The sequence below is a fragment of the Amia ocellicauda genome, chromosome 11 (genome assembly GCF_036373705.1).
Source record: "Amia ocellicauda isolate fAmiCal2 chromosome 11, fAmiCal2.hap1, whole genome shotgun sequence".
NCBI lineage: Eukaryota > Metazoa > Chordata > Actinopteri > Amiiformes > Amiidae > Amia > Amia ocellicauda.
In genome coordinates this window covers 16,217,381-16,231,178 of record NC_089860.1, presented here as the reverse complement: position 1 = coordinate 16,231,178, position 13,798 = coordinate 16,217,381, and the positions used below count along the sequence as shown (strand labels likewise).

Here is a 13,798-nt window from a genome sequence, read left to right as displayed (position 1 = left end):
ACTCAAGGACATTCACTATATTATTATGTAGCCATTCTGGTGTAGCTTTGGTCTTGTGCTTGGGATCATTGTCCTGCTGAAAGGTGATGTTTCACCCCAGTTTTTCAAGTCTTTAGCTGTGAACTTTAGTGTTTTTTCCTTAGGATGTGTATATAATGCATATTCATTCCTATTTCAAAGTATCTTAACTGCATGATTTAAAGTAACTGTGAAAACCGTGAGAGGGTCTAAATACTTTCACTGTAGACACTGTACTGTACAAATAGTTTACTGGAATAAATACACATACACACACGCATGCACGCACAGATGCATACACAAAATAAATGTTAATTTAGATGGTTGAATATGGTTAAATTCTTCAATATTTACTCAGCTGAGCAACTGAAACAAACACTGTCCACCATGAGTTATATACATATTGTGGAGAACTATGACAACATTAAACAAAGACAATTCATACTATCCCTGTCTGCCGTTATAATGGGAAAAACATAATATTTTCAAAAGAAGTTTATGCAGTAATATGTTTGAAGCATTTTAATGTATTTTGATTTAAACATATGGCATGGACTGTACTTTGGACTTTTTTTTAATATACATAAATCCCAGAGTAGCAGAGAAAACACATACATAGAAATGTGTAGAACATTTAACAACTCGGTTACTTTACTTTATGAACATTATGCATTATGAACATTAAGAACAAAAAACCCTTTAAATCAGAACTGTGTTAATCTCCAAAAGTTCTATTTCTCTCCTCCATGAAAAAAGGCAAGTAGTCACTTTTTCCCTCTTATACTTCATACAGGTCACAGACTGAGACACTTGAATGAATGCCTCTGAAAGGCAACACAAGGCAGGCTCTTCTGAAGTTGGTTTCCTGTTCTACAGAGCAAAAGAGAAGTGTCTTGGCTCATGTCAGCTGTATAAATACTGCATCCGAGGTCCATCTGGATTGTATTGGGAGGGGAGACAGTCAAGCACAGTTAACATGGATTCCCCTTCACTGCAGCATGTGTTTTTCTCCTGTTTTCTTCTGTTTCTCTCTCTCCATACATTCACATACGCACAGGAGGATTGCAACAAAACTAGTAAAAGTAAGTTTGGCATTTTATACCTGATTTTCACAGATATGCTTTTAATTGGTTTGAAATTATGAAACTAAACTTTTAATATATTAGTCTTTAAGTTAATATCTGTGGATTATATTGTAGAACATGTTGCTTTTAGAGAAAAAAACAACAAATAGCAAATTATATATAATGTCCTTTAATTTAAAGCATGTTTCAGATGATAAATCTTCATGAACTCTATGAATACTATAAATATATATAGGATAATGGTTCCAGAGGGTTCTATAGAAAAGTAATCTGTAAGTAATGTGTCTTTGCGTTTTAAGTACGTAGTGCCTATCTAAAATTCAATTCTGTGCTTGGAAATGCATTTTTATGGACGAATACAGATTTGAACTGAAAACATGGTGTAAGAATAATACATTTAAAAAAATCAGAATAGTGTTATTTGCGGCACAATCAGTGCCTTTGCCATTTAACATTAAGGAATGCAGACAGAACGCTCCATGTGTTTTTATGAGCCTGTGTGACTGATTATCTCATTACTCCTTCTTCAGTCCAATTTCGTAACTGAGCACTTCTTGTCAGGGAAACAACCCACACTACCTTTTTGTTGAATTTAGGTTTAGTTTAGTCTACTTAAAAGTTATATCACATAAAGGGAAGTCAGCCTAGACTGCAGTGAAATATCTATTTGATTAACATAAGCCAGAATAAACAGACTGATTCCAGGGCGAAATAGTAAAATGTATACTGGGATATATTTGAAACCCCAACCCACTACTTCAAAGTGGCCCTACACCAGTGCCAGAGAGCACAGTGGAACCTGTATATATTTAGGTCTGAAAACAGGAAGGACCTGTCTAAACAAAGTGTATAGAGAAATAAAACTACTAAACAACATGGTGCCTGCTGCTTGTCTAGGATTCAATGATCTATTAGCAAATGGAAATTAAAAACAGGCTGAATAACACCCGCATGTGTAATCATTCTTTTTTTTTTCTTTTACACTCAATCTTCATCTGGTTTCCTCTTATTCCAGATGATAACATTCAATAATGCCAAGTGATTCACATTATATTTATTTCCCATTTAACATACATTATTTCCAACCCCTACATTATAGTTCAATTTAAGGAACAAATGACACCATTAATCTTGCTGAATTCAAGGTAGAAAGAAATCTAGAATAAGGAATGCTTTTAGAAAATATCTGGCTGTTTAATCAGGAAGGGATTATGACATGTTCCAACAACAACAACAACAGCAACAACAAAAAGGAAATATAAAGATTATTTAGAGAGCTCATGCTGCAGTGAATGAGATGAGGACTACAAGCAAACAGTAATTCAATAATTGCTTGTGTTGAGGGAAAATTACAATTACAAAACAGCTTGACATGTGCATCCTGTGGCAGTGGCCCTTCTAGAGCCACCCCAGGATGTGGGGCTAGACTAGTAGGAAAGCATGATGAGCATTTCTGAAAACAAAACAATCACAAACAGCAGCAAACTACCATCTAATCACATTCATTTCCATTACAAAATAGTGCTCTACAAAAATAATTGAAGCTTTAAAACAATTATTATAGTGTACTAATTAAAAATGTAACACAGCTTAATAAAACTGCATCATGTAAGAAACACTTATTTAATTACCTGTTTCCATGTGGTTTATCTGTAGCTCATGTCTTCCTGTTAGTTCCATTTGCTGCATGGTTGTCTTAGGCTTTACGCTTCAACATTCTTAGTAAGATTTGTTGCACTAGTATTTTTTATCCCCCCTTGCTAAACATATTCAATTTTGCCATTCAAATGCCTTCAATTTCACTGTGCAATTTTTTAAAATATATATATATTTACTTTCATATCCAACATTGTCAATATGTTACAATGACAAGTTGGATTCTAGCAAAGTGTAACCTACTAGAGTTGGGACATGCACTTTACTCTTCATATAGTCTCTAACCGGTACAGTGTACTGACAGTGCAGTACCGGAGATTCACAACATACGAGCAACACTGTCTAAATGCACATTTGTATAAGTTCAATTAAATACTAATCTTCACTTTCTTGTTTTTATGCATACAGTTTTAAGGTCTTTCAATCTCAACCAGAAATGTAACAGAACTGTACTGGATGAAAAGCAAAAGCATCATGTGCAAGCCCAGACCACAGTGCTCCTCATCCCTTCACTCTACTTGGTGGCCTTCATCATTGGACTCCCAGCCAATGCCACAGCTCTATGGGTCCTTATAGCCAGAACCAAGAAGATGCCCTCCACTGCTTTACTCATCAACCTGACCAGCACAGACCTCCTGCTCATGGTGGTTCTTCCCTTCAGGATTGCCTACCACTTCCAGGGCAACAACTGGATCTTTGGGGAGGTCACCTGCAGATTTGTCTCTGCTCTGTTCTATGGCAACATGTATGGCTCCATTCTGTGTCTCATGCTCATCAGTATTGACAGATACATCGCCCTGGTCCATCCTTTCAGTGCCAAGGCCTTCAGAAGCAGAAAAAACTCCATCTGCATGAGTCTCGCTGTGTGGGTGGTTGTGATAGGGGCCATGCTGCCGTTGCTCCTCACTCGGCAGGCCTACACTGAAGACGACCTAAACATCACCCTCTGCCATGATGCTCTGCCGCAGGTGGTTCAAGAAAAAATGTTCTTTCCATACTTCACCAGCCTCTTCGCCATTGGCTTTGTCATCCCCTTGTGTGTCATCTTGTTCTGTTACGGCTCAATTCTGTGGACGTTGGTGTCCAGTGACAAGCGCTACATCCACGCAGTCAAGGTTACAGCGCTTGTGCTGGTGGTCTTCATTTTTTGCTTCCTGCCCAGCAACATCATGCTTCTCCTGCACTACTCCAGTCTGTTGGAGAATAGCGAGGAATTGTATTTCCCTTACATGATCAGTCTGGCTCTCAGCACCTTCAACAGCAGCCTTGACCCCTTCATCTATTACTATGTGTCTGATGATTTCAGAGCCAAACTGAGGAAGTTGTTTGTGTGCCACAGAACCAAGTATGAATTTACATCGGGGTCCTCAGCGAACACTGATTCGTCATCAAAGTGCAAGTCCAATGGTACAGGAATGACAGCCTTAAACAGAAGCACAGATCCAAGTTAATCTCTATTTACTTTGATATATCTTTGTTTAAATAAGACATTTACAAACATGGAATGGGCTTGGTAGTAAACCAAAAAAGCCCTGAGTTGTGATCAAAAGTTCTCAATTAGTGTTACTGAATAAATACATTCTTGTAAAGACACTGCACTTTGAATACATTTTATTTGATGTGTTTTTTCAAGCTATTTTGGAGAATATTACCCATAAGGAGATAATGAGAGAAAAAAAGCACAATACAGACATCCTGCTTAGGAAAGCACACTTGCCTGTAATGTCTTCATTACATTAAAAAATAATCACCTTATATCCAAAAAATATACATAAACTGTGCTCGACATAATGTATAATTACCCAGCCTGATGTTTCTTAAATAAGATAATTGACTTTCATGGTAATTGTGCTGGTCAGTGCATGATTTGAATATGTTTTTTTCAGAACTTCATCATTTAAATAGCCTGAAAGAAGAACAACTCTTCCTTGAAATCTAGGCAGTCTTGGTCTGACTCTGAAGGAGTTCTGTGTGTCAGGATTAGAGCCAATAATTGCAGATGCCTGAAATTAAATGTTCAAGTTTTGCCTCACCAGCATCTCACGGATATTTAAGGGGTTGTGGCTGCCAATTTAAACTTGAAGAGGGGGCTTTGGGAAGACTGACATTTATTTGTATTAATCTGTGGCCTCATTGAAAGGGATAAATTAAATGAACCTCTTCTTTGTAGCTCACAAAATGTAATTTTCACTGATTGGTTTAGAGTGTGAGTTTATTTATTTTTTTAACTACACTAGATGTTTGCCTTTACACAATATATCACTCATATCACTTGGTGTTTATTCAAATTTCAATACATTGTGTTTTAGAGGCGATGTATTTTTGTATACTCAAGCTTACGCACTGGTTTCAGACGGTGTCTTACATTTCTGTCAAACTCATTTGTACAACCTTATCTGCAGCAGGAAGCAGAGCAATGGACAACAATGAAACAGTCAGATCCCTTTTACCATCAATCCACCAAAGGGAAGTGCAACATTCCTCACGGTTTGTGTTAAAACTGATACCACTAAACTAGGCTACGACTTGGGGTTTGTTCTAGATTTTCAAACAGAAAATATTACACACATATTACAATGGCTGTATATACTTATATATTTAATTTTGTGTTAATTGGTTACTAATTTATGTCTGATTTCTATACACCACTACAATAAGCTGAAAAATGTAATTTAGACTCCTGTTTATGTCTTGCCATGTTTTTATTCGATTTTTTTTTTTTTTTTAGAATGGAAGTAGTTGATAAAATGATTTAAAGAATATTGAACTAGGCCAATTGATTTGATCTCCAGCTGCAGCTGTCAGAAGATATGTTTCAAATGGAACAGATTATATAAATCAGTTTCTGTAAATCAGTTTTCTTGTCATGGAGGTAATGGAAATAAATGAATGTAAATGTATGAAGAAATACAACTAGACTGACCCAATCATGTGCGCACACACACACACGCACACACACACACATTTTACAGAACAGATTTACTTCATTCCTGCTACTTAAATTGTTTAGGTTTGCCTGCCATCTGGTGGCAGCAGCAGTCTGTCTACTTTCCATGTAGAAGAGGCATTGCATGTAGGGACCCTTATTTGTTTTTAACAAGCCTTAATCAATTAAAGATGAATAATAATTTACTTAATAAGATTGTACACCAAGTTTTGTTTTGGTCTGTAAACAATTAATCTGTTTAGTAATAAACATAATTAAAATATAACTTCAACATTAGACATCAGAAGATATGTTAAAAATCCCTTAACTAAATAGCACCTAGTGAACCCATTATAATACAAAAACAGGACATTGTACTACACTGCCTGCTTCACAAAGAAGTAGTCAATAAACCATTTAAAAGAAATACTGCATATGGTAAGACTAAAATATTTTACATGTTGGTTTATACAAATCCTGTATTGGTTTGTGTCTATATTTCTATATGCATACAATATTAGTTTGATTGCAGAACAGTATTGTTTCCTTTGTATATAATGTTGGTTTCTGTTTCTAAATCAATTTAGCAAGACACCCAACAAGAGGAGGTGCTTGCATTTATTTATTTATTTCAGCAAAACAACTGTCACAACTGGAGAAGTCAGGGGTGATGGACCCAAGTGCAGTTCAGGTGAGGAGTTAATAGCTGGCAATCAGGAACAGGGGGGACTAGGCATGTGGTCTACTGGATATAATAACAGATAATTATATGAGAGGAAGGAAATAACATATTGGGCCTATAAGGTAATTGGGGCTGTGCGTAAAGGCATAAGTGGAGCCTTTCAAAAATATGTAGTTGCATGCATTTCCAGTATCACAAAAGGGGTTAGGAGCTTTTGTTCTGTATTGGCTCTTTTCCCTATTTTTCCCACAGATGGTGAAAATAGTAATAATATATTGGGCTTTTTAAAATGCCTTACAGAATAATACTGGAATCCAAGATGCTTCTCTATCCACACAACAGACTGTGATTTTCTGATCAATGTAGATTAATGTGGTGGAGGAACCCTTCAGAAACAAAGGTGCCACCTGAATAACCCTGAGCATAAAACTGGATCCCATTGATATGGTATTGACTCTTAGTGAAGCACTGCCCTCTGCTGGAAACTGTCGTGTCCTTCCATGTGTTTTGGTTTCTTTGTGTGCGATTTATTTCCAGAGAAGGACTTGCTTACAGGACAACTGCAATTCCGATAAGAAACCAAGAAGAGTGTAGTCTGAGAGGAGAACGCTTCTCGTGGAATTTGTACATAGAAAGCACATAAATGCAAGCTATTAATCAATAATTAAGTTCCTACATGAATCATCTATAATCACAATAGAAAGATCTAGCAAACAAAGTAATTCCCAAAATTAGACTAAGAGAATAACATGGCAAGAACCCGGAGGTCCCAGTGGATCATATTCAATCACCTGGCTTGGTAGCTTGTTCCAGACCCCTGCAACTCTGCAAATGTGTGCTCTTCCTGATTAATGGGGTAAATGCTCCTGCTGTTTATTTTAAACACTTGAATCAAATCCCTCACCTATTGTCTCTCTTCACAACTACAGAGATGAATTCCCTTCAGTCTGTGTATATTACACTCCTTTGAGACCAGGGATGCTTCTGGTCTTTGTCTTTCCAGGGTAGTAGTTTCTCTGTTGTTACATGGGGATCAAACAATATTGCAAATGAGGTCTCACTAGTCCAATATATATTTATACATAATGTCACTTGATACAAATCTTATACTTTTTACTTTATATCCAATTTTTTAGTTCATAGTATAGCAATTCCACATTCAGTAGGTGGACAGAAAAACAAATAAATGCTGAACACATGATGGCACTATCTCCTTATTGACTCGAGAGCGCCTTCGAAACATGTATCCCAGTTGTTTCTGTGAAGGTGAAAAAAGTGAAATTTTGATATGCCTAATGTTCAGCAAATGTGGCTTTCTCAAAAGCATGGCTACTTAACTGATCAAAAAGTTACCTAAAGCATAATAATCAATAACAGTGTTTCAAATCCTCTCTCCAATTGAGACTGTATACACTTAAATATATATTCAGTTTCATATTGTGAAAGGAAATGCTCCTGTTTCATTATTATTACTATCATTTCTTAAAGTTGAAATGAAAGATGATAGACTCATCTGAAGGTCATGCTTGATGTCGCTATGTTGGAGCTCATATGCCTGGTGCCATATCATTAACTGTGATAATCAGGTGTTAATGAACTGAGTACACTGAGATTTACAGTGTTTGTATTGAAGAATTTTTAGTTTGTTTTTTTCATTCCTGACTGAAAGTCAGAAGGGACATGCTTTCATTTTGAAAAGGTCATAATTAGCACATTACAGATATGTCAGTGTGGTAAGAATGTTAATTTGGCAAAATATTGATATATGCATGACGCAGTATTTCAATCATGTGTCTCTGATTCTGGGGAAGAAGGTGGTTTGGTGTTGTCGAGTCTCTGGCGCCTGTACTGGTGCAGATGCTTTTGTGGTCCATAGTGAATTTTTTAAATCAAAACTGGGTTGCTTCACTGTACATGTGTTGCCTTTTCTCTGAGCCTTCAGTTTACTATTTGCCAACATAATAGTATGATTCCCAGGTTAGATTTGTAGCTATAAACTCTGTATAATAGTGAATTCAGACAGCTCCATATTTCAAATTCCCTTGCAGCCTTGCATTGGAGAAACTCAATACACCATTAATAATCCATGTAAGATTGCAGCCAAAATGCCCAGGTAAACTGCAAACCAAGCAGATCCATTCTCTTGCTGAAAAAATGAAAAAATCTCCTTTTAAATATATGACTGAGGTATATACAATATTCAAACTAATATTTGATTTAATATATTTGTATTTATTAATATAATAGATTATTAGCAATTATATGCTTGCAGGAGGGCCCTCATAAAATGAAACTGCCAACAGCATTTCTATTTTCTCATGAAATGTGCTACTTCCTAAAAAGGTCAGTAGCACATCACACATTTAATTTCCGTTTTTACTTTTGTATATATGTATGTAACGAAGAAAAACATTTCAGAGAGTCACAAATTCCCCCATATATTGCAAGAGATCTATTTCAGCTTTATTGTAATCTTCCTTGAATATTAATTAGCTAAAAACTTTTTTTTTTCTTGATATGACTGCTGATTGTTATTAATCACCTGTGCAGAGCTTATGCTGTTACCTAACGATAGAGGAATTTTATCTTAAATTTCTTAAATTTTATCTTTATTTCTCTCCTTCAACAACATCTGTGGCTTTTCAATCAGAAAGAGAGACCTTTGGCTGCTCACACACACACACACACACACACACACACACACACACACACACACACAGTTTTTAAAGTATCTATCATCAGAAAATGAGTCATTCCGGGGAGTTTGAGAAATTCTTCTGTATGTTAAACTTAATTTGATTGATCGCCTCTTTGCTATGAAGATCAAACTCACATTTAATCTCTCAAGGCTCTTGAAGAGATTTGTAATGGAGCTATGACGCAAATCTTGAATAGTACAAAATAATTTAGAAGCAAGTTATCCAGCTTGATTGACAATTCATGAAAAGAGCAATCATTTATCTATTTATTAAATATATTTTAATGTTAAAAGTGCATAGACATTTGTAGCTCAAGTTAATCGAGTTAAAGCAGTAGTTTTGCACTGTATCTGCATATATGTGTATGTATATATGTGTATATGTATTTTGGGGGCATTAACATACATATACATATATATACAATTGCTATAGGATGTATTCACCCCCGTTGGACTTTTATTTTTTTTTGCAATTTTAGACATATATAATTTATTTACATATATTAAAAAAGCTGACTTGTAAAATTCTTATTATACTTAATGTGTGATTCTCTTTTGCTTCCGGAATATGGTTTTACCAGGATACTTGTTGGGGTAAAATTGCCCCCTATGTATTGTACATACCCACTGTATAATACTCTGCATGTTGGGAGAACAGAGTACAAGGATTTTTATATAACATATTCTACTCTTAGGAATTATTAAGCTTTGTTCTGATATTAGGTAGGCATACTGATCATTTAACCTACTGTAACCATGTAACTCATTGTATTGTATTCTGATTGAAGGATTAGATTAGAACAGACGCTGCAGATTTGACATTGACATATCTCACTGGAAATGTTGCCGTGGCAGGGGGGCGGAAACTTGTCATTATTGCAGAAATAACATAAATAACATACTCGCGCATAACTATTTCTGTGAAAGTCTGGACACTTGAACTCACGGCTTTTCCCTCGACTCTATCTTAGAAATGTCAAACCACAATCTCCCTATATTTATATTATATTTTAAGGAACAGCTCAGAGATGACAACATAAACAATATACATGCTGCTCTTCAGACAAACCAGAAATAAGATAAGAGTCCTACATCATCTACTGCTAGGCAAACCGTGCAGGCATGTCAACCGAAACTCTTGAGTGTGTTAGGGGTTATAATATTGGACACATTTCATGTTTGCCTAGCAACTAGATCTGTGATATGATATGTCCTGCCCCGGAACTCTGACTTCTGACATGTATAAAACTGTGTGGTGTTGCAAAAATAAACTGAAGACAAACGATCTGGCATTGTGTCGGTGACTTTTTTCTTCCCGAGCTCGTCTCCTGCGGAGGATCCACCATCCTGCACTGACGGCGCTGGGTTATCCTAGTCCAGGGGTTATCCTTGTCCGGGGTTATCCTAGTCCAGGGAACCTGAAGGGTTTACTTCTGGTGAAGTGGTTGTACCTTAACAATACTCAATTACAATGGAATAGAACAATCAGAGAATAAACTAGACTAATAAAAAACTATTATATTGAAAAACACATTATGGTATAAAGTCAGTAAGACATTAACTAAAAAGAAAAGGCAGATGGTATAAAACTCCCTATTACATGACATGAAAGCAAAGCAGCTCATTTGTGTTACTGTTCTTAGTTTCACAGCTTTTTAAACAACAGCTTTTTGTTTGCCCGCAGGTGGGAACTCTTTTGGGGTTCAGTATGCCGGGAACTCTAGACTACAAAATCTACAATAGATTCTAACAGGTTCAAGCAGCTAGTACTACTAGCACTAAATCCATTTCATTACTTTGTTACATTTATTGTTTTCCTTGTGGAGGTGATCATATTTGCATATTGCATACTTAAGGATGATACAATTTTGAAAGTTTTTTTTATATTGATCGCTAAATAGATAGATAGATAGATAGATGGATGGATAACCTGTGACAGATTTGCTGATGCACAGTAAACTCAGACTCCTGCAGCAATCCTCGACTGGTCGTCTGTTGCCCCACAGTTACTTAGTGGTACATTCAAGACTGAAATAGCAGCCTTCAATTTATAGGGCCTGGGTATAGATTGTTCCTTCTACCACCTCATCAATATCAAGTGAAGTTTATAAAGGTTATCGACCATGTTAATATACTCCAGGAAAGCAGAGAAAATGAAGCATGACAAATTGGCATATGATACAAATTATGTTTTAAACAGTAGTTGTTTTCTCTAACTAGACTGTATAACTAATGGGGTGGAGAGACACAGAACTTATCTTGGGAAAGGATTCAAGGAGGCTGTCACTTACACAAACATGAGCCCTATTTCAGGATTGTAAGAGTCAGTGTCTGGGAAACAACAGCCTGTAAGCTTTGAACAAGAACTGAAATCAGTATTTAAATATGAATCTTAACATTTCACTTGAAATATGATTATGAGTTTCAATACTAAAACACCACTTTATGTTTTTTTTTTTGGTTTAACCATTCTATGTCACAAATCACCCAAAGCTGCTTTTCCAAAAGGTAACATTAAAATATTAATTAAACATCATAAACTATATTAGCAATGGTAAGAGCTCCAGCCTGCATTTTACAGAAATAGATTGTGAAATCTGATTTCACTAGAAAATTAGAGATTTATTTATTAGTACAATAAACAGAGAATATTGTGATATTTTTAATAAACGTCTTAAAATGTTATCATGATATAACAATATCATAAAGCTGGGAATGGAACTGATTTCAGCTGATCAGTACTGAAAATGTGATCGGCTTCCCACATTCCTGACACCAATCTCAAAGAAAACTACAGGGATCGACTTCTTGCGCTGTATTATATTAGTTTGTCAATCTATGAAAAGGGCTGCAGCAGACATTGAGAAACTGTCCACAGTTATATAAAGAAGCCAGAGTTTAGCTCTCTAAAACTTTACAAGTCATTTAATGTCATGGTTTAATGAGGAAGTATTTAATGTGAAGTACATTTGATTTTCTAACACTCAACACTCAATGCTGACTAAGTATTTTAATACCTCATGTTGCACTTTTAAAGTTCTGCTGGACTGACTGCATGGAATCCAGTTACAGGAAATATTAAATATTTGTTCTGTTTTGTGTGTGTGTGTGTGTGTGTGTGTGTGTGTGTGTGTGGGGATGGGAGGGTTGTTTTTGGAATCAATTATTACAATGCAGAGAAATGCATTATAAGTAATACTAAAACCATAATATCATATATCAATAAAACATAGGACAATATATATGGCAATGCTAAATAAGTGAAGGAAATTTCTTAATTAAAAGAATATATATCTCTACAGCGCCATCTACAGTGGTTACAAATTTCGCATTCTTTGTTTGCAAACTTTATAATACTTATACCAACACTAGATGTAATAGAGTGATACAGTTAAGCACAGGATTATCCCAAGGCAATTTTTGAATTCAGGGTCAGAGGCAAATTCTAGGTATCAGTCCTGAAAACATGTGACTGAAGATGAACTCCAATGACCTTTCCAATACATAGGCTTGTCTAATTATCAATGCCTTTTGATTTGTATGCGACATATATATATACACACACACATTTAAATTAAGATTATGTAGTTAATGAAAGCATCTTGTTAAAATATGTCTGCACTTACGTTGACTTCCCACAGACCTTGCGATGGTACCACTGTTTGCAGTTGGTGAAGTATTTTTTATCCGTGCCTGGAATCTGTTGCATCGCACATACATTGGGGCTGCGGTTTAAATGGACATCACACATATTAGCAACGCAAACAATACTTCAACTTTGCACAATGTATTCTCTATAGGATGGCTAAGCCAAGTTGATGACCAAATATTTGCATATTTTACTACCGAGTGATCAATTGAGTACATATAGACATGTATATATAGAATTGTATTTTGCATTGTAGTGTTAAGCTTGATGTCTTAGAGGCATCAATATTCAGAAGTCTCATATATATATATATATATATATATAATGTCATAATGTATTGGTAAGCATATAATTATACTATAGGATACTGTTATTTTGTACTATTTTGACACTATACTTTTGGTATCCTCTTTTTCAAAGGGGTATTTATACTTATTATTATTGATCATAATAATAAAGTATTGTAAACTATTTCAAATTGATTGATTGCTTTGATTGATTGATTGCTACAGTTGTGTAGAAAATCAAAATATAAATAAATAAATACATTCATGAAAATGTACTAATTCAATTATTTGTATTTTCTACACAGCCTTCAATCACTATCGATTACATTATAATGAATGCATGTATTTATGTCTATTTGCATTATGATTCCTTTCTATGCTGAACAGTTGGAATGAAGCACATGCATGCACAGCGCGCAGTCAGCCACAGTGCGCTGGGAGCTGCATACCCTTGCTGTCTTCCTCTGATTCTGCTGTGCTGGAGGACTTGCTGGTAGGGCGACTTTACGGCACACGCTGTCGCAATGACAGTGACCGCCAGCGCCAGGCAGGCATTAAGCTGCATGTCTTGCTCTTGCTCTTCCTCTTCCTCTTGCTCTTCCTCTTGCTCTTGCTCTTGCTCTTCCCAGGTTATGCACCGCTATACTCCAGCCAGGCTGCTAGGGGTGAGGCTCATGAATGGCGGGGCTTTAATATATAGGGCCAGGGTGAAGCGAGTTTGGGAGGGGCTTGCGCTGGCAATCCGACACTGGAGCTACACCAGCTCTCTTTTTCTTTTTCTTTAGCCTCCGTTGCAT

The 13,798-nt window shown here is 36.0% G+C and overlaps 1 protein-coding gene and 1 long non-coding RNA gene across 4 annotated transcripts; one reads left to right on the top strand and one right to left on the bottom strand.

Moving 5' to 3' along the window:
- Nucleotides 1-866: 866 nt before the first annotated feature.
- Nucleotides 867-4,550, top strand: LOC136763008 (proteinase-activated receptor 4). The gene is made up of 2 exons (XM_066716675.1): nucleotides 867-1,100; nucleotides 3,168-4,550. Exons 1-2 carry the CDS (start codon nucleotides 995-997, stop codon nucleotides 4,208-4,210), a joined length of 1,149 nt encoding a protein of 382 aa, XP_066572772.1. The 5' UTR covers nucleotides 867-994; the 3' UTR covers nucleotides 4,211-4,550.
- LOC136763009 (uncharacterized) lies at nucleotides 4,043-13,681 on the bottom strand. 3 transcript variants are annotated; one of them, XR_010820947.1, is made up of 3 exons: nucleotides 13,451-13,681; nucleotides 12,692-12,790; nucleotides 4,043-4,182 (listed from the first exon to the last, which is right to left on the bottom strand). It is a non-coding gene; the product is annotated as an uncharacterized LOC136763009 (long non-coding RNA). The 3 variants fall into 3 exon arrangements; XR_010820946.1 differs by lacking the exon at nucleotides 4,043-4,182 and adding an exon at nucleotides 8,850-10,526; XR_010820945.1 differs by lacking the exon at nucleotides 4,043-4,182 and adding an exon at nucleotides 8,850-10,483.
- Nucleotides 13,682-13,798: the final 117 nt, after the last annotated feature.